The sequence below is a fragment of the Carcharodon carcharias genome, chromosome 11 (genome assembly GCF_017639515.1).
Source record: "Carcharodon carcharias isolate sCarCar2 chromosome 11, sCarCar2.pri, whole genome shotgun sequence".
NCBI classification, from domain to species: Eukaryota; Metazoa; Chordata; class Chondrichthyes; order Lamniformes; family Lamnidae; genus Carcharodon; species Carcharodon carcharias.
Genome location: NC_054477.1, coordinates 75328493 through 75352655, shown reverse-complemented (window position 1 = coordinate 75352655; position 24163 = coordinate 75328493). Strand labels below are relative to the sequence as shown.

Below are 24163 nucleotides of genomic sequence, written 5' to 3'. Positions count from 1 at the left end.
TTTAAATATGGGAAAGGCATCCCAAGTACAGTGTGCACATGCCCAGTGTTTTTTTTAAAACAGCAGTGGATATCAGGGCTCCTACAGTGCATGGTTGCTGGATGAGAGACCCCTCCTCCCACCCCCAACAACCAAAAATATCCTAATAAAGCCCTGCTGTTAAGTTTGGCAGAACCATCCTGTCACCAGTGTCACCAGAATCTTTAGCTATTTTCAGCATCCCCAGCATCCTCTCTACAAATATTGGGGCCATGAATTGTGATGGATGTGTGCTTGTTGCAAAACTCTGCAAGAAATTAAATAGTGGAATCATGTTGGCATTATGCTATAAAAGAACAGTAAAACTTCAGAATTGTTAATAGTTTAAATAACAGTTGCTCCTTTTTCTATATGACCATCTCCTAAGACAACCAATTATGCCATCCTTTTACTAAATTTCAGGTAGAACAGTTGATTGTCCTACAGATGAGCACAAGAGAAACAAAGCATTAACTATGGATAGCCCACAGTCTGTACCATGCAATGTATTCCAGAATATATTTCAGCCTGTACCCTTGGAACAAGTGGTTCACATTGTAACATTTCAGTCAAAAAACTGTTACAACTAATTCATATGGTTTCATATTCCTACAAAACATAAGCTAATGTGATATCCTAAAGTTTTTTGTTCCTCAGTGCATGCAACAATTTTCTGAATACCTATACTGTAGGGGATAAATTGATTCTTCCCTTATTCTGAATGAATGGCTTGAATAAATGGTTCAGTGATTTTATGTAGAAAAAAGGGCAGAATTTTCTGGATGGCGGGGGTTGGGGGTTGTGGGGCAGAGTGGGTGTGGTTGGGTGTGGACCCAGTTGCCGCTTGCGATCGGGACCATGCTGCCATTTTATGTGGGTGAACCAATTAAGGCCCACCCAGCATACTTCACAACTCCTGTGATAGCAGGAGTGGGTGGGCGGCGGGCGCGCTCCGCCCTCTGGGTCCAATGGCGACTCGGCAGCCTGTATAATGGAAGGCCTGGGAGCCTTGGAAAGGCTGCTTGCAATGGCTGGGCAAAGGGCCCTGCAGAGAGGCAATGGAGGTTATGCAAGTCCGGAAGTTAGGCCATTGGGACAGGCCAGGCTGGAGGGTAGGCCATCGGGGCAGGCCAGGCCAGAGGGCGGGGGGCCAGTGTGCCCCTTATTTCTGATGACTGCCTTGTGGCCCCCCTCGAGGAGGTGGCAGCACGGAGGGAAGTGCTGGTTCCCCAGGACGGAAGGAGGAGGCTCCCCCAACATGATGAAATGTGCCTGGGAGGAGGTGGTGGAGGTGGCAGAGGTGATGAGCTCCCACGTCGTGGTGCAGTGCACCTGGATCCAATGTCGCAAGTGCTTCAATGACTTGTTGCACTCAGGAAAGGTGAGGAAAATGTTGGCATGGGTCACTTAACCCAGCAGGTCAGCTTTCCACCCTGCTGCACCCCACCCACCCCAAGTCTGAGTGTAGTGACTGCATTGAATCATTGACGGCATAGGTCCTTTGATGGGTGGGTCAGTAGATATTGCCCATGCCAAGGTCAGCCTGAGGAGGTGGTGAAGAGATGGGTTCTGTGCCTGCAGCATGTGGTACACTGAGACCCACATGACTGTTTTTGGGGCAGCCTGAAGGAGCTGCACCTAGGCGCAGTGCTTGAACTGCAGGACATGTCCAAGTCAGGGTGATGACATGCTGGGGGGGGGGGGGGGGGGGGGGGGAGCTTCAAGATGGCTTGGCAATGAACCATCTGCTGCTCTCTGCACTCCACGTGCTTGTGCCTCCTTGCTATGGAAGGATATACCGTGTAGTGCCTAATGTGATGCAGGCAGCATGTGTCCAAGGTGAGGGTTAGGGGGGACGGTGGGGAGCTGGCCTAGTATCTTTGTGTGAGTGTTCAGCAGCAGCGGGGTGAGGAGGCTCTGGAGCCCTGATATGTCCCACTCTGGTTGGGGTGGGCCATGCGCCAAGAGAGTCCAGGTACAATTTGCACAAGTCAATGCTCTTCTCTCATTTTCAGAAGAAGAATGCTCATAATGCTGCAGAGCATGTGAGGTCTAGTGGTGGCCAGGCACAGTTAGCCATTCTCAATGGGTTTGAGCTGAAGGCCCTGGATTTGGAGAGGTGCCATGTGCCCAGGTCCACTGGTGTTGGTGAGGCTGGGGTACCACAGCCAGGTATGAATGCCCAGCAGTGAGATCAGCATCGTTCTCCCAACAGCCATGGCAGTGGTGAATGTTAAGTGATTTATTTTTGCAACATGGCTTGACCTTTGGCTATCGAAGGATGAGTGCATAATGATCCAGGGGACAGGGATGCACTTTGACATTGTCTCCAAGTTAACTGATCCAATGTCCTTGTTCTTCCTTTCAGCATCATCAGAGCAGGGCTGGGAGGAGGGGCAGCAGAGGCCCCCTCTCACACCTGAGGGCCCTGAAGTCTCACCAACATCACACCATCTCTGTCAGGCAGACACCAGCACAGATACTAGCACCTCAGTGGGAATTAGAACATTGGCTAGTGTCCCGGGGCAAAGTGGTGAGGGCATTTCACAGTCACTGGAGGAGCTGGCAGAGACAGAGAGTGCCCATGGTGCCAGCAGTCGGAGGACAACAGGGGACCAGGCACATGCCCAGTCAGTGCCTGGTGGAGAGCCTACTCCAGGAGACCCATCAGGGCTTCCTGGGGATGCGCTCTGACCAGCAAGCCCTCATATTGGCATTGACCTCAGCTGATCAGTGACAGTGTGGGAGATGTTGTAGGCACCAAGTTTCCCAGCTTGGTGCCCATTCATCCACGGTGAGCAGGGAGGTCCTTAGCGACCTCACGGCGCAGCAGCTGCCTGTCATCTCTGCGGGAATCTCTCAGGGTGCTCCAAATGAGGGCGGCAGCTCCGCCGCCCCTCTCCCAGTGACTTTGGCATCCGGTGAGTCTGCGACGACTGGGGAGATGCCAGCTGTGGAACAGGCAGCTCCTTCCCAGGTGGGGCCAGCACAGGCTCCAAGGGCCTAAGGATGACCACCAAGGTCATAGAGGCCAACAGGACAGCAGAATGAGCAGGCTGTCTCAGATGCCACTCCCAGCAATGGGACAGCACCAAGATGTGGCACCTGGAAATGTAAACATACGGCACCTTAAGCACACCACAGGTTTATCACTGGTGCTTTTGTGTTGGCCTGAGATGAGGTCTTTATGATTTGCTTTGACTCGGAACACCCATGTTTGTGATATTAAATTCAGACATGTGGCCATGGCTGAGGGTGCCTTTTTCCTTCTGCATGTGTATGATTTCCAAAAATGTGAGGAGTGCTTTGTGGAACATTCAGCTTTATTAACAAGGCCCTTAGTTACTGTTCCTAACCTGGAAGATGTGGCACTTAGGTATCAAGTATGGAGCCTACAGCCCAGGCTTGTCCTGATGGTACATCTTTGGTGTGCCAGCTGAAGGTTCATTGGGTTAAAGCCTCCCGGGTGTCCCTGCCAGCCTGCAGTATGCCCGGGTCAGTGTCTACCCCCTCATCATTTCCCTGTGCATCCTCATCCTCGGACTCACTGCTGGACTCATCGTCCACTGCGTCCCCCCTTTCCAACGCAAGATTGTGGAGAGCGCAGCACGCAACCACTATCACCGAGACACGATCTAGGGGGTACTGGAGTGTGCCCCCCCCCCCCCGGGTGGTCCAGGCATCAGAAGCGCATCTTGAGAAGACCAATCGTTCTCTCCACCACAGCCCTTGTGGAGGTGTGGCTCCTTTTGTAGCACTGCTCAGCTTCTGTTCTTGGATGGCGGAGGAGTGTCATGAGCCACCTTCTGAGGGGATAGACTCACCTGGCAGCCATCCATCAAGCCGGCCTGGAGCACTGAAGAGTCCCGGCACCTGGGAGTGTCTGAGGATGTAGGCATCGTGGGAGCTGTTGGGGTACCTTGCACAGACTTGTAGAATCAGCATCCTGTGATCACACACCATCTGCAAGTTCATGGAGTGGAAGCCCTTCCTGTTGACGAAGGCACCGGGCTCACCTGCTGGCGCCTTGATGGCCACATGTGTACAGTCTATTGCATCCTGGACACGGGGGAAGCCAGCAATGGCTGTGAAGCCTCTGGCTCACTGTGTCTGGCTTGCCTGGCCCCAACGGAAGTGGATGAAGGTCAATGCATGCCTAAACAGAGCATCTGTAACCTGCTTGACACAAGTGTGGAAAGCAGATTGGGAGACACCGCAAAGATCACTCGCCAACCCCTGGAAGGAGCCAGAAGCATAGGAGTTGAGGGCAGCTGTGGCCTTTAGAGCCACTGGCATGGAGTGTCCACCCACAGAGTTAGCGGAGATTTCAGGCCCAATCATCTGACAGATAGTGTTGACTGTCTCCCTTGAGAAATGGAACCTCCTTCAGCAGGGCACCTCAGACATACTGAGGTAGCTGCTTCGCTGCCTGTATACCCTGGCAGCAGGATAGTGGTGACTTCTGCGGCCCCTTCCACCTTGGACTATCTCTTGGCCCTGCGCTCCTTGTGCCTGCACCTGCCCTCCCAAAGATGGCTCCCCGGAGGCTGATTGTGCACTCTTGGCCTCCTCCCCCTTCTAGCCCTCCCTTCCTCCTTAGAGAAGGTCCCTCCAGTGGAGAGTTCAGCTCCCATTCCCAGGCTATAGGAAGGCTCCCAGAAACCTACAGGCCCAAAAAAGGTTCCTCATTGTAGAGTGCTGATCTGAGGATTAAGAGTCCAGACCAAACAGCTGGTATGCATTTTGAAGTATTGCAGATCACACAGGCAAGTTACAAAAACTTTGAAAAATCAATACTTGAGAGAGCACACTCATGACCCCAGTGAGCCCTCTCATCCTGCCCGTGGATGAGGTTTATACAAATGTGTCCCACCTGCCTGCCTGTTGCACCCATGCGCCGACCGGAAGATTGCACGGACGCCGAAAGATCAGCGTTGATTGGTGAGTCAAGGGCCTTAAGTGGCCCGTTAATTAATGGTGGGCACGCAGCGGATATCATCGTGCGCCTGCCCAATGGAGCATTGCGATGGTGCACAGTGACGTTGGGATGCTCGCCCGACGTCACCTTGCGTCATTTTACGTGCGGATGTGTGGCCTGCCCCTGCACGCCAACGGGAAAATTCTGCCCATAGTGAATGGAGAGCAAATTAATTCACAAAGTGAAAAAATATTGCTTTAGTTAGTTATTTGTCTTCTATTGCTTACTTGTTATGTATCTGGGCTTCTTACTTTTTATATTTGAGATTGACATTTTTATGATTTTTTTTCTGATTTTCATGTAGACTAATAATTTAGAATTTGTTCTTCAGCCCTAAGCTCTTTATCATGAAGCAATGACTGTTGGGAAAGAAGTATTTTAACTTTTACTCAACCATGAATTCATAACTGATAAGGATAATCTCTCTTTTTATTATATACTGAGTGTACATGACCAATTCAAACATTTAATTATGTACAATGTGTTCTCTTGAAGCATTTTGTGCTGGTTTTACAGAGGCACTTAAGTGTAGTTCAGCTGAACTCCCATTATCAGAGATACAAAGCTTTAGAAACATCATGAATGTACAGATAACACCCTCATATTGAAGCATTTGTTCCTTCTGAAACTGGCTTCAGCTGGGTGTTGCTGTCACAAGGCTGTTTTTTGACTGTCCTTGTAATTAGCTTTCAGCATAGTTACTCAGTGGAATCGTGTTAATAGAAGAAACAATTGGACAAAGCTGGCAGTTCCCATCTCCTGAGATTAGGTGGAATTTTCCCAGATTTGTACTATGTGCGGTAGCACATGCGGGTAAAACGTTTTACACGCCGGCCGCCATGGCAGGTTTTCATGTCATATAGTCCCAATCCAACCTCATTAATTATGCACTCCCGGGAAACACGCCGTTTCCATGGCGGGGGGACTCTCATTCGCTCACCACGCCATCACCCTGCTGCCGCATCACGCCAGGCGCCATATTTAAAGTCCAGCCACGCACACAGTGCTCATTGATTCCAGCTCACCAGTGCTGCCTGGGAGACATGGCCATCAAAGAAAAAAAGACCACAGCCCCCGCTTCAACAGTGGATCCTCGAGCAACTGCTGGATGCTGTGGAGGCCCCATTGGGATGTCCTGTACAGCCACTCTGGCCGCAGGATGGGCAGCAATGTGACCAATCCAGTTTGGGAGGCGGTTGCAGTGGTGGTCAGCGCCAACACCCTTCAGAAGAAGACAGCCACCCAGTGCCGCAAGAGGATGAATGATCTCCTCCTTTCCGCCAAGGTAAGTCACTCTACTCATCATTCCCAACTCGCACACCCACAAACCCACCACACATCCACAGGGCCCTCACTCACTGCCAGTACAAGGGACAGCACCATTCATTCATTCACACACATACACTGTCATCATCCTCATCCAGTCCATGGGACCACTCACCACCCACACAGGGCAGGCATTCTTATCATCTGGCCTGGCAAGTGTCTTGCTTATTCTTTCTCCATTCCTATCCATGCAGGACAAGTTGGCACACAACGAGAGAGAGAGGTCGCAGACCAGTGATGGAATGCCCAAAATCAGGACCCTCTCAGTCTTTGAAAACAGAGCCATCCAGCGGGCCGGCCACGAACTGCACCAGCTCTGCGCTGACGGTGAGGTTGGCACTGCTCTACCAAGTGAGGATCCAGCAGTGCAACATCCATCAGACAGCCATGCCATGAGTAGTGTGTCCTCTTTCACAGGCCACTGCCGTGCACTAGTTATCTCCCCTTGCTTTTGCAGGCACATCTGCCAAACAGCCGACAGAGTCTATGACCCAGAGGCTCCAATCAAGCCCTGGAGAAATCTCTGGAGAGGAATCTGGAGGCACCCTCCCTGAAGTCTCATCACAGCGCTCACTCACACCCTTCACCAGCACAGAGACACATATACCTCTCAGTGGTACCTAGTTTTAGAGTAGCCCCGGGACCACAACCTGGTGAGCACATCTCACTTTCTGATCCACAGCAGGTGGCGGCAGGGACGTCCCAGGTGTCTGACACTCGGAGGACTGCTGAAAGGCCGAGGAGGGTGCCACTGCCACACAACATGAGCCTGAAAGCAGGCCAGTGCCCTCCAAGTCTCAGCCCTCCAGAGGACATCCACCAAGGTCATCACAGACAGGGTATAACAGTGAGCAGGCTGCCTCCATCTCTTCTGTGGATGTCCGGGGAGCAACAAGACGTAGTGGCGGGGTTAGGAAAGTTAAGGATAATTAGTTGCACAGCCTGGGCATGGGTGTTAATCACTTGTACAAACTGTTCAATATTGCCAATAAACTCCCAAGGATGTTTCCCTGGCTATGGCTCCTTGTTCTGAAAACCAGTGTTCTTGTCACCCAGATGTGAAATCTTTCTGCACAAGACAAGGACAGGTGTCTCAGTCCAGGGCCTCTCCCCTGTGCTCTGTGCAGCCTTCAGACTGAAGTGATGGTCGGGCCTTGCACTCCTTGGAAACATTACTGATGCTTGCACCTCAACAGTGCTTGTCATCACTGCCAGAATGTAGTGGGCAGGCACCACAGAGTTCCCGCATTCTCTCTCAGCACCTTTAAGGTGGAGCTGGCCCCCATCACATCAACATCTGTGACCACGGATGCTGTGCACCAACTCCTGAAGGGCTCAGGTGCTGAAGGCAGACAAAGCATTAGAACTTGTGAAGTTTCATGGCTGCGTCTCTATGACATGACCCTGATCACGGAGCACAAGCGAACTGCCATCGGCCAGACAAGAGTCAGACATTCTCAGAGGCTGTGTGAAGATCTATGGAGTGTCCACAATGCATGTCGTCATCATCCTCCTGCAACTGAGCGACTATTAGGGCCTCCGCTGTATCCCCATGACAGGAGCATTCTCACAGAGGGTATTTGCACTACCATAAGCGAGTCTGGAGTCAAACGATCATAAGTGCAATGTGAGGATCTATGGGGTCACCTCACTGCATGTCATCACTATCCTCCACAAATCTGGCAGCTATGAGGCCCTCCTGAGCGCGCCTGCCTCATCTAGCCAGTACGAGAACCTCATCCCCATCGTTGTCACCACCGAGGACCCCCTCACTCTCATCCCCATTGGCGTCCTCCTCATCGGAGGAGAAGTGCAGTTCCTCCATCTCCTCCTCAGGCAGCTCGTCTCCCCATTGCAGCACCAGGTTGTAAAGGGCGCAGCAGATGACGCTGATGCATAACACCCTCTGTGGACTGTATTGCAGGGCTCCGGCCGACTGGTCCAGGCACCGGAACCTCATTTTCAGCATCCTGATGGTCTGCTGCACCAAGCTGTGAGCTGCTGCATGAGTCACATTATAGCGTCACTCTGCTGCAGTCTGAGGCCGATGCACGGGTGTCATCAGCCACGGCTTCTGTGGGTAGCCCTTGTTCCCAAGGAGCCATCCCTGCAGCTTCTGTGGACCCTGGAAGACTCCAAGGCGTAGGCATCATGCACACTCCCTGGAAACCGTGCGTACACCTGCAGGATGTGTTTCTGGTGGTCGCACACCAGCTGCATATTCAGTGAGTGAAATCCCTTGCGGTTGATGTAGTCCATCATGTGTAGCAACGGAGACCTGAGTGCTGCGTAGGTGCAGTCAAACGCATCCTGCACCTGTGGGAGGCCCAAGATCAGGGCGAATCCAATGGCCCTTGCATCCTGGCTGTCCTGGTCCCGGGTGAAATGCACAAAGTTGTGTGCCCTCAAGAAGATGGCAACTGTGACCTCATGGATGCATTTGTCGGTGGCGTCTTGTGATAACCCGTGGAGCCCTGAAAGGAGCTACTGGCATAGAAATTGAGCACCGCGGTCACTTTTCCAGCCACTGGCAGTGGATGCCCTCCATGTCCCCTTGGCACCAAGTCCTGCTGTAAATGGCAGATGTGAGTGACCAGTTCCCTAGACATGTGCAGTCATCAGCGACACTGGCTCTTGATCATCTACAGGAACGACAGGTGGTGTCTGTAGACCCTGGGTGTCACTAGGCACTGACCAGCCATGGCTCACTGTCCCTCCTGGGCAGCATGTGTGGGAGCCCTATAAACCCTTCTTCCTGAGGTTGCTGCTCCTACCTTTGCACAGCCAGGTGTCTTAGTCACTCTCCTCTGTCTTCGATGGTCTCTGTAGGCCTTCAGGCACACAGCTAGGTCACCAGGATCCATGCTCCTGTTGTGGTCCTCCTGCAGCATGAAGGAGTGAGAGATGTGGTTAGCATGGCTGTATTATCACCTCTCCTGGCCCTGTTTGATTGCCCCTTAACACTTCCCAAATAGTGCTGGTCACCCCTTGGATGGCCAGAGATGACTGCGCCGCATGGCTGCCCTGTTAACTTGTGACATAGGGGACACTGCTCCAAATCAGGATGCTGAGATTGCAAGGGGCTGTGAATGCCTCCAGCAGTGACTGCTGCATGGCCAGCGTTAGCGAGGAGATTGTACAACAGGTGCAGTCCAGTAAAGTGGTCATGGACTCGCAGTCTGTGCTGGGCGGTTGGGGGGGTGGGGGGGGGGGGGGGGGGTGTTGTGGTGGTGGTGGTAAGCTCTAGAGCGCTTGGTGGCACTTTGGTGCCTCCGCATTGCTTGCATGGGTGAACAGGCTAGGAGCCCGACCCCAATCATATCACTGTGGCTGCACTTGAACTGTCTCAGTTGCAGAGGCTTGGTCAGTTTATGCAGGTGTCCCTACTGCGTGGCCACTTCCCTCGCCTACCCTGCCTCCCACCTCAATTGCTTGTGCATGGGATCCAATGCCAGGACAGCAGTTGCCCCCAGACACCACCTCCCCAACGCCCCCCACCACCGACAACAGCCACCTCCAAGGCAGGGCAGCACTTCACCCTGGCTCCCCCACCCCCCGGCGCCCCTGAAGCCTGCAAAGCGACAGGCGACCCTGGTGAGCTCTGCAGAATGATGCTGTTCACTCATCTCCAATTGACCCAACGTGCAGTCTGCCAAGTGCATGTTGTCTAAATGCTGTCGTGAAACATGTCGATGTGCTTTTCCACCAACGTGGACGGACGATCCGGCGGGGGTCCAAGAGCCCAGCAGGATGGCCTTTTATTGATATGCTGAAGTATTACAATGAGCTCCCCGATGACCGTTGGCAGGAAACGCTGCCCACCATTGGCGGGCTGAGCAGACGATCGTGAACTGCCTTCCCACCATTGTGAAACCAATCGCACCATATTGTCCGTGCAAGCCACTTACGGGCATGGAAAACTCCCCCCGTTGAATTCTGATGAGCAAACATTGAGCAGGTGTGTGGTCCTACAAACCTGGATGCAGATGGTGAGGGGTTCCAACAGCAGAAAAGCTGAGGCTGGGACAAAGCCAGGGGCTGCTACAGAAGAGGAAATGGTAGACTTTATGATAGTGCAGACATGTGATTGGAAGCTCATCTTGAGGTCAAATATGATTCCAAGTTTGTGAACAGTCTAGTTTAGTCTCAAATAGTTGTCAGGGAGAGGAAAAGAGTGGATAGCTAGGGAATGGAATTTGGAATGGGGACCAAAACGAATAGTCTCAGACTTCCCAATATTTAATTGAAGAAAATTTCTACTCGTCCAATATTGTATGTCAGATAAGCAGTCTGGCACTGGGTGACCGCTTTGCGGTACACCTTCGGTCTGTCTGCAAGCATGACCCAGACCTTCCTGTCGCTTGCCATTTCAACACACCACCCTGCTCTCATGCCCACTTGTCCGTCCTTGGCCTGCTGCAATGTTCCAGGGAAGCTCAACCCAAACTGGAGGAACAGCACCTCATCTTCCGACTAGGCGCTTTACAGTCTTCCAGACTTAATATTGAGTTCAACAATTTCAGATCATGAACTCTCTCCTCCATCCCCACCCCCTTTCCAGTCCCCCTTTTTCCAATAATTTATAATTTTTTTACAACTATACATTTTTTCTTTTCCCTCCTATTTTTAAATTTATTTCGAACTATTGCTTCATCTCCACCTTTAAGCCCATTTCAATCCCTTCCCCCCATCCCACCCGCACTAGGGCCATCTGCCACTAGCTTGCTTCCCGTAATGTCCCCATCTTTTAGATAATATCACCACCATCAACACCCCTTTGTCCTTTTGTCTATGACATCTTTGGCAGTCTCTTCTTGGCCTCCACCTACCACGGCCCCCTATCGAGCTCTTCAGTCCCACCCCCTTCTACCAGCTTATGTTTCATTTCATTTCTATATGTCTTAGTTCTGATGAAGGGTAATACTAACTCGAAACGTCAACTGTATCCCTCTCCGCAGATGCTGTCAGGCCTGCTGAGTTTTTCCAGGTATTTTTGTTTTTGTTCTAGATTTCCAGTATCCGCAGTATTTTGCTTTTATTTTGCTTGGCAAGTTAGCAACAGTGAAGGAATTGACAGAAGTGGTGATGAGATAGAGCTGGGTGTTGCGAAAATCAGTACCAGGCTTTCTGATGATGTTGCTGAGGGACAGCATGTAGATGTGAATTGGGAGGGGAACAAGGATAGATCCTTGGGGGACACCAGATATAACAGTGCAGGAGCAGGAAGAGAAGCCATTACAAGTGATATTCTGGCTATGATTAAATAGGTGAGAATGGAACCAAGCAAGAGCAGTCCCAGCCAACTGGACAACAGTGGAGAGGAATTGGAGGAGGACGTTGTGGTCAACCATCTCCTTACATCCCCAACTGAACAGCCAACACTGACACTCAACTAAAATAAAAGCAAAATACTGTGGATACTGGAAATCTGAAATAAAAACAGAAAGTGCTGGAAAAACTCAGCAGATCTGGCAGCATCTGTTGGAGAGAGAAAAAGAATTAACGTTTCAAGTTCAATGTGACTTTTTTGGAATGAAGAAAGGTAGGGGTGTGTTAGGTTTATGCTGTTGAAAAGGGGGGAGGGGCAAAAAAGTCAGGAATAGATTAGAGGGCAGGGGAGATTAAATGACAAAGATGTCATGGAACCAGAGGTAAAGGGAATGGTCATGATAACATTAAACAAACAAAGGATTGGTCCAGAGTAGGTGTGACACTCAACTTTGTCTTAGTACCATCTCACACCCACCCTGTCACTGTCATCCTCAACAAATATAGTCATTCCATCCTCTACACACAATCTATTTCTCATACTCATTATTCTCTGCTATTCTTCGATTCAGAAAAGAAAGCACAACTCCAGGAAGAAACAGAAAACTTGGGTGGCCCTCCAGCGATAACCATCTACACTTCTGCTGCGGAGGAGGCCATGGAAATCAGCAGCATGACAGAGCATGTAGCTTTTGGTGATGGTGAAATGATGATCGCCAAGATATCTAGGCCAGGATTTTACTGGCATTCGTTGTGTCCTGGCGTCAGGACCAAACGTGGATCCCAGACCCACTTGGGTGAACTGTGAGCATTTGGGGGCAATTTTACCAGTGGCAGCCATTTAATAGAGGTGCCTGCTGCTGAGGCTGCAAGGAAAAGGAACAGGCACCTCCATTTTGAGGTGCCCTCAAAAGGTCAGTTATTGAGGTTCCAGGGTCAGGCAGTCAGACCCATTAAGTGGAGGGGTGAACTCTCCAGCAGTGGTGGCGAGGCTGGCTTTTGCTGTCAGAAGGGTCCCTCCTTAGGTCATAGAGCATCCAAAAGGGAACTTCGCCTCCACTTCCCAGGAAGCCACTGGGAGGCTGTCCCATTGCAAGTGAACTCCTCAAGCATTGGGGGACCATTCTGACACTGGCAAAATGTTGGCAGCCTCGTAAAATGGTTGTTAATAAACCAATTGACTTAATTGTCTTAAAAGCAAAATACTGCCGGTGCTGGAAATCTGAAACAAAAACAGAAAATGCTGAAAACACTCAGCATGTCTAGCAGCATCTGTGGAGAGAGAAACAGAGTTAACATTTTGAGTCTGTATGAGCCTTAGGTCATATGGACTCAAAACGTTAACTCTGTTTTTCTCTCTACAGTTGCTGCAAGGCCTGCTGAGTTTTTCCAGCATTTTCTGAGTTAATTGTCTGACTGCCTCTGGGAGGCGGGTGGCTGACTTGCTGCCATTCCAGCCACTGTGAATATCCCCCGGGGGCAGGAACACATCAAGCTTCCCTCCTGACACCTTTTGCTGACATTTACCACCCTCTCGTCTCCCAGACTATCCCCAGATGACTGGGAAAATTCTGGTCCAGGTGACGGAATTAAGTATCACATTGCCCCTTGGCACATAACAATCACCAGTGTTGATTTACTATCACCACTCACTGAAATGTGAACATCTGCACAATGGTGACTTTGAATCTTGCCCCATATCAAATTCATGTATCCTATTTCCCACAGGATTTGGAGAGAAAGGACGCTAAGGAGTCCTCAGAGGAGGCTGTGTACTCTAAGGAAACATTCATCACCACACTCATTCGCAACCTCCACCAATGCAGATACACACACTGGTGGGGACTCAAGGCGGGGTAGGTAGGTTGTCACATTGTATGGTGCATATCACAATTGACCAGGAGCAAGCTCTGGAGGCAGGGACAGCAGTGGAGAGTCCCTGTTGGAAAGCACAGGACGCTTCAAGTTCTATTCAAATAAACACATCTGAATATGAGAGGTCATTTCTTTTTCTTGGAATTTGGGCATTGCTAAAAAGGCAAGCATTTCTTTCCCATCCCTAATTACCCTTAAGAAGGTGGTTGTGAGCTGCCATCTTGAACTGCTGCAGTCCATGTGATGTAGTTACACCCACAGTGATGTTAGGAAGGGAGTTCCAGCTTTCTGATCTAGTGACGGCGAAGGAGTAGGGACATAGTTCCAAATCTAGATGGTGTGTGACTTGGAGGGAAATTTGCAGGTGGTGATGTTGCATCTGTTGCCTTTGTCCTTCTAGGGAGTAGAGGTCATGGGTTTGGAAAGTGCTGTCAAAGGAGCCTTGGTGAGTTAGTGGAGGGAGTGAATGTCTAATGTGATGTATGGGGTGCTGATCAAGCGGGCTGCTTTGTCCTGGATGGTGTCGAGCCTCTTGAGTGTGGTTGGAGCTGCATTCATTCAGGCAAGTGAAAGTACTTCATCACACTCTTGACATGTGCCTTGTAGATGGTGGACAGGCTTTGGAGAGTCAAGAAATGAGTTACTCGATGCAGAATTCCCAGCTTCTGACCTGCTCTTGTCGCCACAGTATTTATATGACTAGTCCAGTTCAATTTCTGGTCAATGGTAAGTCCCAGAATATTAATGGTGGGGGCTTCAGTGATGGCAATGCCATTGAATTTCAAAGCAAGATGGTTAGATTTTCTCTTGTTGGAGATGGTCATTGCCTGACATTTCTGTGGTGATAATGTTGCTCGCCACTTATCAGTCTAAGCCTGAATGTTGTTCAGGTCTTGCTACATATGGACTCTGATTCCTTCAGTATCTGAGGAGTTGCCAATGGGACTGAACACTGCAGGCCTCAGCGAATATCCCCACTTCTGATCTAATGATGGAAGGTCATTGATGAAGCAGCTGAAGATAGTTGGACCTAGGACACTACCCTGAGGAACTCCCGCAGAGATGTCCAGAGGCAGAGGTGATTGGCCTCCAGCAATCACAAATGCCTTCCTTTGTGTTTGGCATGACTGCAACTAATCATCCACAGAAAGGAAACTTGTGGAGCAATGGGAAATATGGGAGGTTCTGTCAACATTTAAAGAGGCACTACACATGCTTGGGGGAGATTGAAGGAATCCATCTCAAACATGAGTATCATGATGTCTCAAGTCATTCCATGGAGGTGGTAATGACTGCAAAGAGTGGCCACCTGCATGGAGCACCTGATGTGACAGGCAATTGTGTGTGCTAACGCTGACCAATGGTCTGTACACTCACTCTGCTACTTTAAATAGGATGGAAGAAAGCCTCGCCTAAGCCAGTCAGTGATTCATTGAAGTGTAGTAAAATGCTCTCTAGCTTGTGGATAATCGAGAAGTGCAGGTGGGCCATAAGAGGGAAGATGGAGAAAGGGCACATGGATGTGGGGCTCTGTTCAATGTGTTTCCCACTTCTGATCCCTTGGCCCCTGCTCAGTCATAAGAAATGAAAAACATAAGAAATAAGAGAAGACCATATGCTGCTTGAGCCAACTCCACCATTCAATACAGTCTGGTTGTCTTCTAACTCAACTCCACTTCCTTGCTTGTTCCCCATATACCTTGCTTCTCTGACAGACTGAAAATCTGTCTATCTCAGACTTAAGTATATTCAACAATGGAGCATCCACAACCATCTTGAGGTAGAGAATTCCAAAGATTCCCAACCCTTTGAGTGAAGAGAATTCTCATCTGTCCTAAAAGAAAGTCCCTTATCCTGAGACTGTGCTTCCTGTTCTAGATTTCCCAGCTGGGGAAAACAACCTCCATGTCTACCCTGTCAAGCCCCTTCAGAATCTAGGATATTTCAATGAGATCATCTCCTATCCTTCTAAATCATAGAGAGTATTGGCCCAAATTACTCAGTCTCTCATTATTGCACAGCCCCTCTCATCCCAGAGACCAATCAAGGGAATCTCCGCTGTAGTGCCTCCAATGCAAGTATATCCTTCCTTACAAAAGGAGGCCAAAACTGCACATTGTAATCCAGGTGTAGTCTCACCAAAGCCTTGTACAATTGCAGCAAGACTTCCCTATTCTTATACTTCAATTCCCTTTCAATAAAGGCCAACACGCCATTTGTCTTTCTAATTGTTTTCATTTCCGTATGCTGACTTTGTGTTCTTTATACAAGTAGACTCAAGTTTCTCTGAACATCAACATTTACAAGTTTCATGCCTTTTGAAAAATATTCTGCTTTTCTATTTTTTCTACTGAAGTGAATAACCTCACACTTCCCACATTTATAGTCCAAATGCCACCTTGTTGGCCACTCAGTAAGTCTCTGTTTCTGTCAGTCTCTTTATGTCCTCCTCACAGCTTACATTCCCACCTTGACTTGTATCATCAACAAACTTGGATACATTACTCTTGGTTTCCTCATCTAAGTCATTAATATGGATTGTAAATAGCTGAGGTCCCAGCACTGATCCTTGAGGTACCCCACTAGTTACAGCCTGCCAACTTGAAAATATCCCATTTATCCCTACTCTTTGCTTCCTGTCTGTTAACCAATCCTCTATCCATACTTATGTATTATCCCTAACTCCATAAGCCCTTATCTTGCATATTAACCTTTTGTGTGGCATTGTATCAAATGCCTTTTGAAAATCCAAGTAGACTACATCTATTGATAGAGCCCCACAAGATACTTCCTCCTCTGATGAATGAGTTTGCCCCTTTGGCTAGGACCACACAGGCCTCAAGGACCAGAGGATGAATGCTATAGGCATCTCAGCCTTCAGGGCAGGGGAATGAGAAACGTTCCTCTAGCTCAGCAGAAGTGACAGGGGTAATACGCCATGTAGAAGTAATCAGAAAAGGAAAAGGGAGACTTTTTAGTTGCACAATGCAATTCACTTTGATGATTATAAAGATGTAAGTGTGCTAACATATTGCAAATTGTAAATGAATCATGCACTTTATTTTAAAGCTTCAATTGTCCATTCATTTCTATTGTTGCCTCCCAGCTTCCAAATGCACATTACCTGCATGGAGAATGGCGACCAGAGTAGATGAGCAAAGAGTATGAATAAGTTGGAGGAATTTTTGACTCTGGGATTTGTGACTGGGAGGGGCCCACAGGTAATGAATTCAGCATTGTTGTGCCGTTAAGCTTCCTATACTCAAGGAACCAGAATTGTGCCTGGATGACTCCATCACAGGTTTTTCAGGCCCCCTGACCACATCAGATTCTTCCTCATCCTGCAACTTCTCCACTGAGGATTCAAAGCATTCCTCACCTTCCTCCTCCTGTAGCTCCAGTCCACTATGAGGCACAATGACCTGCAAGGCACAGAAGAGCGCTAGAATTCTGGAGACCCTTGCTGATGCATACTGAAGGGCAGCCCTGGATCTGCCCAGGCACCTGAATCACATCCTCAGCAATCCAATTACTTGTTCAGAGCGCTCATGTTGTACCTTTCTGTTCATTAGTTGTAGAGTTTCTCACAGGTATCATCAGCTACTCCTCAGAGGGTAACCCTCATCTCCAAGGAGTTATCTACTCGGTTACTAGAGATGTGAAGATCATGAGAGATATGACGGGTGCTGAGTGAAGAGATCATGGCAGAATTCAGGATATCTCAATGCATGTAAACCTTCTGACAGTCTCAAACCAGCTGAAAAATTGTGGGGGTGGAATCCCTTTCGATTGGTAAATACTCCAGGCTGATCTGAGGGCACCTTTATTTGTCCATCACATGCCCATGAAGTCAAACTGTGCACCTTTTCTCTCGACATTTTTTGCAGCCAAATTTATTCACAATAAATTTGAATATATTTTAATATTAGCCAGCAAAATGTAAAACATCATGTTATTACAAATTTTAATACAATCGCACATACCATAGACCCTCCAGTGAAGCAGCTGAAGGAGAGCTGAACACAGCTTGTTTAGCACAGACAAGCAACAGACTGTTTTGATCATATAGCTCAGTATGGATTACCAACATGATCAATAATCAGGGTTACATTTGATTGCAACCAACTTTCGTAAATTTCTGCTACCAACAAATGCTCTGTTGTGGACTTTTTCATATTTTGCCAATTACAAAAGATGATTTAGAAACAAGGGGTACAGTACATCTATAACTCAGAATAATTCAAGTTGCAATGCTGTGTAATTACTGAAAATTGCATGCTACAATGGGATAAGCTCAGGATAGAATAAGCACAACATTTAAAACCTTGCAGACAAAAATTATTCTGAACAAAGTTAGCAGAATTTTATCAAAATAACTTCAATTTTCAGAGAGCAATCTCATACTGGACAATACAGCACTGGGAGTTAGTAACCATGCTGAACACCTCACATTTCTTGCAGAGGGTGCTAGCACACTAATCTGATAATGTATGGCATGTGTAGGCAAAAAAATATTAGCAAGAAGAAGTGGCAATTTTGCCCCATTGCGCATCTCAGTATATTTTTCAACATCACTGGGTCAAAATCCCAGAACTTCTTACCTCACGGCACAGTGGGAACACCTTTACCACATGAATTGCAGTGGTTCAAGAAGGCAGCTCACCATTGCGTCCTCAAAGACAATTAGAGATTGCCATTAAATGTTCATGTTCAAGTGTTCGTCCTATACTCAGCCAATATACCAATACTGAAACAAAAAACTTTTCCAGCCTGAAGATACAAAATGGGAACCCACAAAAACTGTAAACAATGCTTCTTTTTCTTTTAAATGGCATTCTTTTACAAGCTATTCAGTGTTCACTGGATTTGCTTTAAAATAATCTTCCAGTGGGATGATAGTGACCCCTCCAAACCAGTCCTGGAGCCACACATGTTGAATATTCATTTTCATAAAGAACCAGTTGTAGTCTGGAGGCCACTTCTTCATTACTGGATGCCTGCTGGCACAAACAGTTAAATGGATCAGCAAATACTATATTCATAACAGAGGATTCTCTCTCTTCTGCATCTGCATTAAGTACAATTTCACATTATTCCTGGTTCCATTTGTGTTTAAAGACACTTTACATTTGTCCTAGCAGTTTTGGTGGCTAAGTTTTCCTTTGAGAATGCAACTGTAAATGATGAGACAGGCCATTAAATTGAGTGCAGGTTATAAACTGTGATAACATTTTTAATCTGCCAACAAAATAGCCTGCAGCATATAAAAATAGACAATGTACAAAAAGCTATGATTCAAAATGTAACAATAATACAACAACTACTTACAGTGCTCATTTAGTACAAAGGAATAGCTCAGGATAATAAGTGGGTATCAAGCTGACATGTAGGGGGAAGCAGAATCAGGAAGAAGCAAAAGCACAGTAAAAAAGCATTATCTTAAGGCTTTAGGAAGAGAATAAAAACTTCCTTAAAGAAATGGTCATTCTGATAGCAGAAGGAACAGAGAATGACAAGAGAATGTGGAGGACTGGAGGGTGTGCACATTGGAAAAGTTTTCAAATATAAGTTGTATCCTACTGAATGAAATAATCCAGAATGCCGTGGCCAACTTTCTCATCCTAACTGAGGCCTTACCACTTCTATCTTCAGCAAGTTCCACAAGTTATTCCCAGGAACTGACTGATTCCTCCCTTCTCCTCCCTTGCTCTGTAGTCTTCTTGAACCCTAGGTCACTCTTCACATCCCCTGTTCCTGCCAACACCAACCTACGACTTGTTCTCCACTCTCTGCATTCCTTCAGCCATTGTGCCTCTGCCCACTGGAGCTCTCTTTCTTCCTTACCATCTCTTTCTCTGCCTTAAAAATCCCCCTTATGATGTTCCTCTTCAATTTCGCTTTTTTCCTCCCTTTATCATCTTCTTTTCTCTTCCCCAACACTGCACCCCATTTATCATTTACTCACTATCCACTGTGCCATACAATGCTCTGAGGTATATGGAGGGGTACAAATATCTCAATATTGCCTTCTTTTTTCAGCTAGTGGGAAGAAAATTTAAAAAGTCAAAAATTTTCCCTGATTCTGCATCCAAGGCTCACCCAATGCGATTGACTTTTGGATTCAACTGAGGCTTCCAATGGTCCCACTTTATGCAGATGGGATCCTAATAAACATGTGCAAATCATGTGGTTTTAGGATTTGAATGTCATTTGGCTTACCACCTGTGTTACTACTGACATTCCCAAGCCACCCCACCCTCCACCATCAATGCCCATTCCCTGTCCTACAAACCTGGGGACATCATTTTCAGCAATACTTAAAGACATCCTTAGCTCCGTTCTGGTGAAATATGGAACATTTTAATGGAACTTGTGCTTTTATTGGATATTGCTTTTTGGCTATGATACCAGGTATTTGCAGTGCCTGTGTAATGTTGTGAGCTGTTGGGGGCTTTTGGCAATGCATGTTCACCACCATTTCTTTTTCATTCACGGGATGTGGGCTTCACTTGCTGGGCCAACATTTATTGCCCATTCCTAGCTGCCCTTGAGAAGGTGGTAGTGAGCTGCCTTCTTGAACCTCTGCAGTCCATGTGGTGTAGGTACACCCACAGAGACTTTGTAGCGGTTTGATTTCAGAGGGCATTTAAGAGTCAACCACATTGCTGTGGGTCTGGAGTCACATGCAGGCCAGACCAGGTAAGGACAGCAGATTTCCTTCCCTAAAGGGGATTAGTGAACCAGATGGGTTTTTATGACAATTGACAATGGTTTATTCCAAATTTTTAATGAATTCAAATTCCACCATCTGCTGTGGTGGGATTCGAACCCCGGTCCCCAGAGCATTATGCTGGGTCCCTGGGTTACTAGTCCAGCAACAATACCATTGCCTCCCCTAGGGAATTTCAGATTTAAAAATCTAATCCTACATTAAAGACCTGACAATTCTTAGTGTGGAATTGTGAACAAGAGTCAAGTGTTAAAAATCAACAAAACCAGTTATCCATTTCTTCAAGAATACAAATTCTACAAAATTATAATGAGGAGAAGAATCCAGATTGATTTATTTTTGTTGTTTTAAGCCATTGAGGAAGGTCCATTACTTATTTCTAACAGAATATAAAATTAATTCAACTGGAATAAAACTTGAGCAGTGTACCCGCTCTGCAATTACAAAGCACATCACAGTTTATTCTTGCATTACAATTGGAAGTGGTATATGTTGCAGCACTCAGAACAAAAATAATAGTATGACCTTAATGTATGCCTGAGTGCTACGACTATTCTATCTGTTCAAAGCATTAATTAGAGTCAATATTAAGCTGGATCACTATAGTCTGTATGGGTAAAAAGACAAACCTTGAAAACATAGCTTGCGTTGCAAATTCAATTTCATCAGTGGGCACAGTCACCACTTGACCAGTAAGTGTCAGCCTGGCACACCTCGAGTCTTCAAGGTCAATGAGATTCTGTCTATACACAAATAAAATGCAGAAAGAGAATATACAACAAACTAAACAGTTTGAAATAACCAACCGTGACATCGTGCTTCATGAGATGGTCATTCAGATTTCATTATAGAACAGTAAAGCCTTGGATTACTTGATTTTTTTCCCCCCAATTACTTCCACTATTCAACTTCCCTGAACAGCACACCCAGTTAGGCATTAACTGGCTTTTCAGCATTTCTACCTTCAAAATTTTCAGATGCAATCCACAAACCATATCCACAGTGTACTCCTGATAATTCAGATATTTTTGCACAAAAAATGTTCAATAATTAGCGTTAGACAACATAAATAACACAGCAAACTCTGACTCTTTTTTTCATTACTTTAAAACTAGATTTGATCTGTTCTACTGCTTCTCATCCTCCTCTGGATTCTGCTCCTTTCCTGCTCAATGATCTCTGCTGATTTCTGTTTGTTTCCTACATCTACTGACGCTGTTCAAACTCCTCTGCTATTCTTCTCTGGAATAGCTTGGATAGGCTCCTCAAACTCCAACTGCTGCACAATCATCCTCATCTTTCTCGAGCTGCATCTTTGGCTATTGAGACAAACTTCCCTCCAGCCTCCCCATGCCCCAGCCTCTTTTTCCCTCTCTACTCAGGTTGCTCTGAGAATATTTCATCTAGGAGGCATGCCTCCTACTTCCTTGACCCCATTCCCACTAAACTGCTGCCCAGCCAAACTTTCTTCTGGGCCTCCTGTTAGCTAGCACTGCAAATTATTTCCTCTCCTCAGGCACTGCCTGCCTTCCCTTCAAAACATTCCTCAAAAAAATACACCCTTTAACCTAAAGTATCCATTAACAGAGGCCTCATCTCTAACTTCCCTTTACTCCAAAGACATTGAAAATGCGTTCCCTCTCATCTCTGCTGCAACTCCCTGGGCAGGATTTTACGCATTGGCGAGCGTGGGTGAGGCAAACTTGCCGATGCTTAAAATGACGTGTGGTGACATTGGGGGGAACTCCCGACATCACTGTGCCCCATTTAAATTTTCAGGAAGGCGGGGGCGCAGCAAAATTAGCTGTGCACCCACCAACCTGTCAATGGCCAATTGAGGCCAATGACAGAGGCTATTTAGTAATTAAAGGACCTGCCTGTCCAACCTTAAGGTTGGCAGGCAGACCAGGAGCCCTGGCAGGAATTGGAAAAAGCATTAAACCTTATCCATGGGTGGGATGAGGTTCCATGTAGCTTTTAAAAATTTTAATAACATTTTTGTGAAAATTATGGACATGTCCCAACTCATGTGACATTGTCACATGAGGGGCGTTAAGGAAATTTTATTTTTCTATTTTTATCTTTTTGACATCTACAGCTGATCTCCCTGAGGCAGCACTTAGCCTCAGGGAGATCAGTGCGCTCTTTCGTGCGCATGCACGAAAGAGTGCACTCTCGATTTTGGGAACTCCCCCCCGTCCACACAAGGAGCGCATAGCACTTCTGTGCGGACGTCACGCTGGGCGGGCCTTAATTGGCCTGCCCAAGTAAAATGGCGCCGTGCCCCCAATTGGGGGCGCCGATCGGAAGCACGCCTGTGCACACCCGCCATTCAACTTCCCCCCCGATGGGGGAAAATTCAGCCCCCGATTCAATCCCTCCAAATTCAACTTCTGCCCTCCAAAAGCACCAGACTGATCCTAAACAAAGTCACAGATGACATTACTGGGGCCAGGGTGTAATATCCCACCACTGTTCATCAATCTATAACCTTTGACTTGGTTGACCATAACATAAAGTCTCCCATCTTCGACTTGAGTGGAATTCCATGTTTACATTTTCAATTATAGCCACAGCATCTCCAGCAATGGTCTCCTTTCCCACTCCCATGTCACCTCCAGAGTCTTCCAAAAATCCACTCCTGGCTCACTTGTTTTCTTCACCTAAATATTGACCCTTGGAAATATCATCTGCAGATGTGGAATCAGCTTCCACATGTATATCAATAACATTCATCTTTACCTTTCCACAGCCTCTGTTCTGTCAAACAGTTTATCAACATCCAGTCTTGGGCAAGTCTTAACTTCCTCCACCTAAACAAACCTAAATATCTCTTCTGACCCCAAGCAGCAAGCTTTCTCATCAGTGACTCCAATCCCCTCAAGCTTGCTGCTCTGTTTAACTCTAAGGGCAGAATTTTTCCCTCGTTGGGTGGGCGCACCCTGACCTGAACAGGAGTAAAATAGTGCGCGATGACGTCAGGCAAGCGTCCCAACGTCATCGCGCACTCTTGCAATCTTTCACTCAGCAGGTGTGCTTGAGAGGCGATAGCGCACCTGCTGACAATTAAGAAGCGTATTAAGGCCCTTTATCAATTAATTAAATTAAAAGTTTCGCTGCCCGTCCAACCGTTTGTTTGGCGGGCGGGTGAATAGGCCAACAGGCCTTTGCATTTTTTGCAAAACCTCATCCACAGACGGGATGAGGTTTCAACCAGTGATTTAAAAAAAATAAAAAATTTAAAGCTCATTGTTAACACGTCCCGGCTCATGTGACAGAGTCACACGAGGAGACATGTTTTCTTTATTTCAATTCTTTATTTGCAAATGTTAAAAATCTTCAGCTCTCTGAAGCAGTTCTGTGCCTTCAGGGAGCTTTCACTGAGCGCACCCCTGCGCATGCGCAAACATCAGCGCTCGCCCTCCTCCCACCCCCGCCCCTGCAGCACTCAGTGTAGCAGCACACAATTCACGCTGGCTGGCCGTTAATTGGCAGTCGTGGGCCGCAGTTGGTTTTGCAGCCACTCCTGAGCCTGCCCGCCCGATGAGGTAAAAATCCTGCCTTAAGTTTCCAACCATAAGACCATAATATCTAGGAGCAGAAGTAGGCCATTTGGCCCTTTGAGTCTGCTCCGCCATTCAATGAGATCATGACTGATTTGATAATCCTCAATTCCACTTTCCTGTCTTGTTCCCATAATCGTTGATTCCCCTACTGATGAAAAATCTGTCTATCTTAGCCTTGAATATACTTAATGACTCAGCCCCTATAGCCCTCTGCAGTAAAGAATTCCACAGATTGACTACCCTCTGAGAGAAGAAATTCCTCCTTGTCTCTGTTTTAAATCGGCGACCCCTTACTCTGAGATTGTGCCCTCTGGTCCTAGACTCTCCCACAAGAGGAAACAACCTCTCAGCATCTAAATGTTAAATAAAATAAATTCAAACAGCTCTGCATTTCTGTTCTCT

General features: G+C 47.3%; 1 protein-coding gene across 2 annotated transcripts in view; it reads right to left on the bottom strand.

The window, feature by feature from the left end:
• Positions 1-17368: 17368 nt before the first annotated feature.
• Positions 17369-24163, bottom strand: part of creg2 (cellular repressor of E1A-stimulated genes 2) — a 30542-nt gene continuing 23747 nt past the window's right edge. Inside the window, exons 3-4 of one of the 2 annotated variants that reach the window (XM_041199805.1) lie at positions 20825-20938; positions 17369-18465 (exon numbers count right to left, since the gene is read on the bottom strand). In XM_041199805.1, the coding sequence (XP_041055739.1) occupies positions 18312-18465; positions 20825-20938 (268 nt within the window). In that variant the 3' untranslated portion in view covers positions 17369-18311. The remainder of the gene's footprint in view (positions 18466-20824; positions 20939-24163) is intronic. The other variant, XM_041199806.1, reaches the window with a different exon arrangement.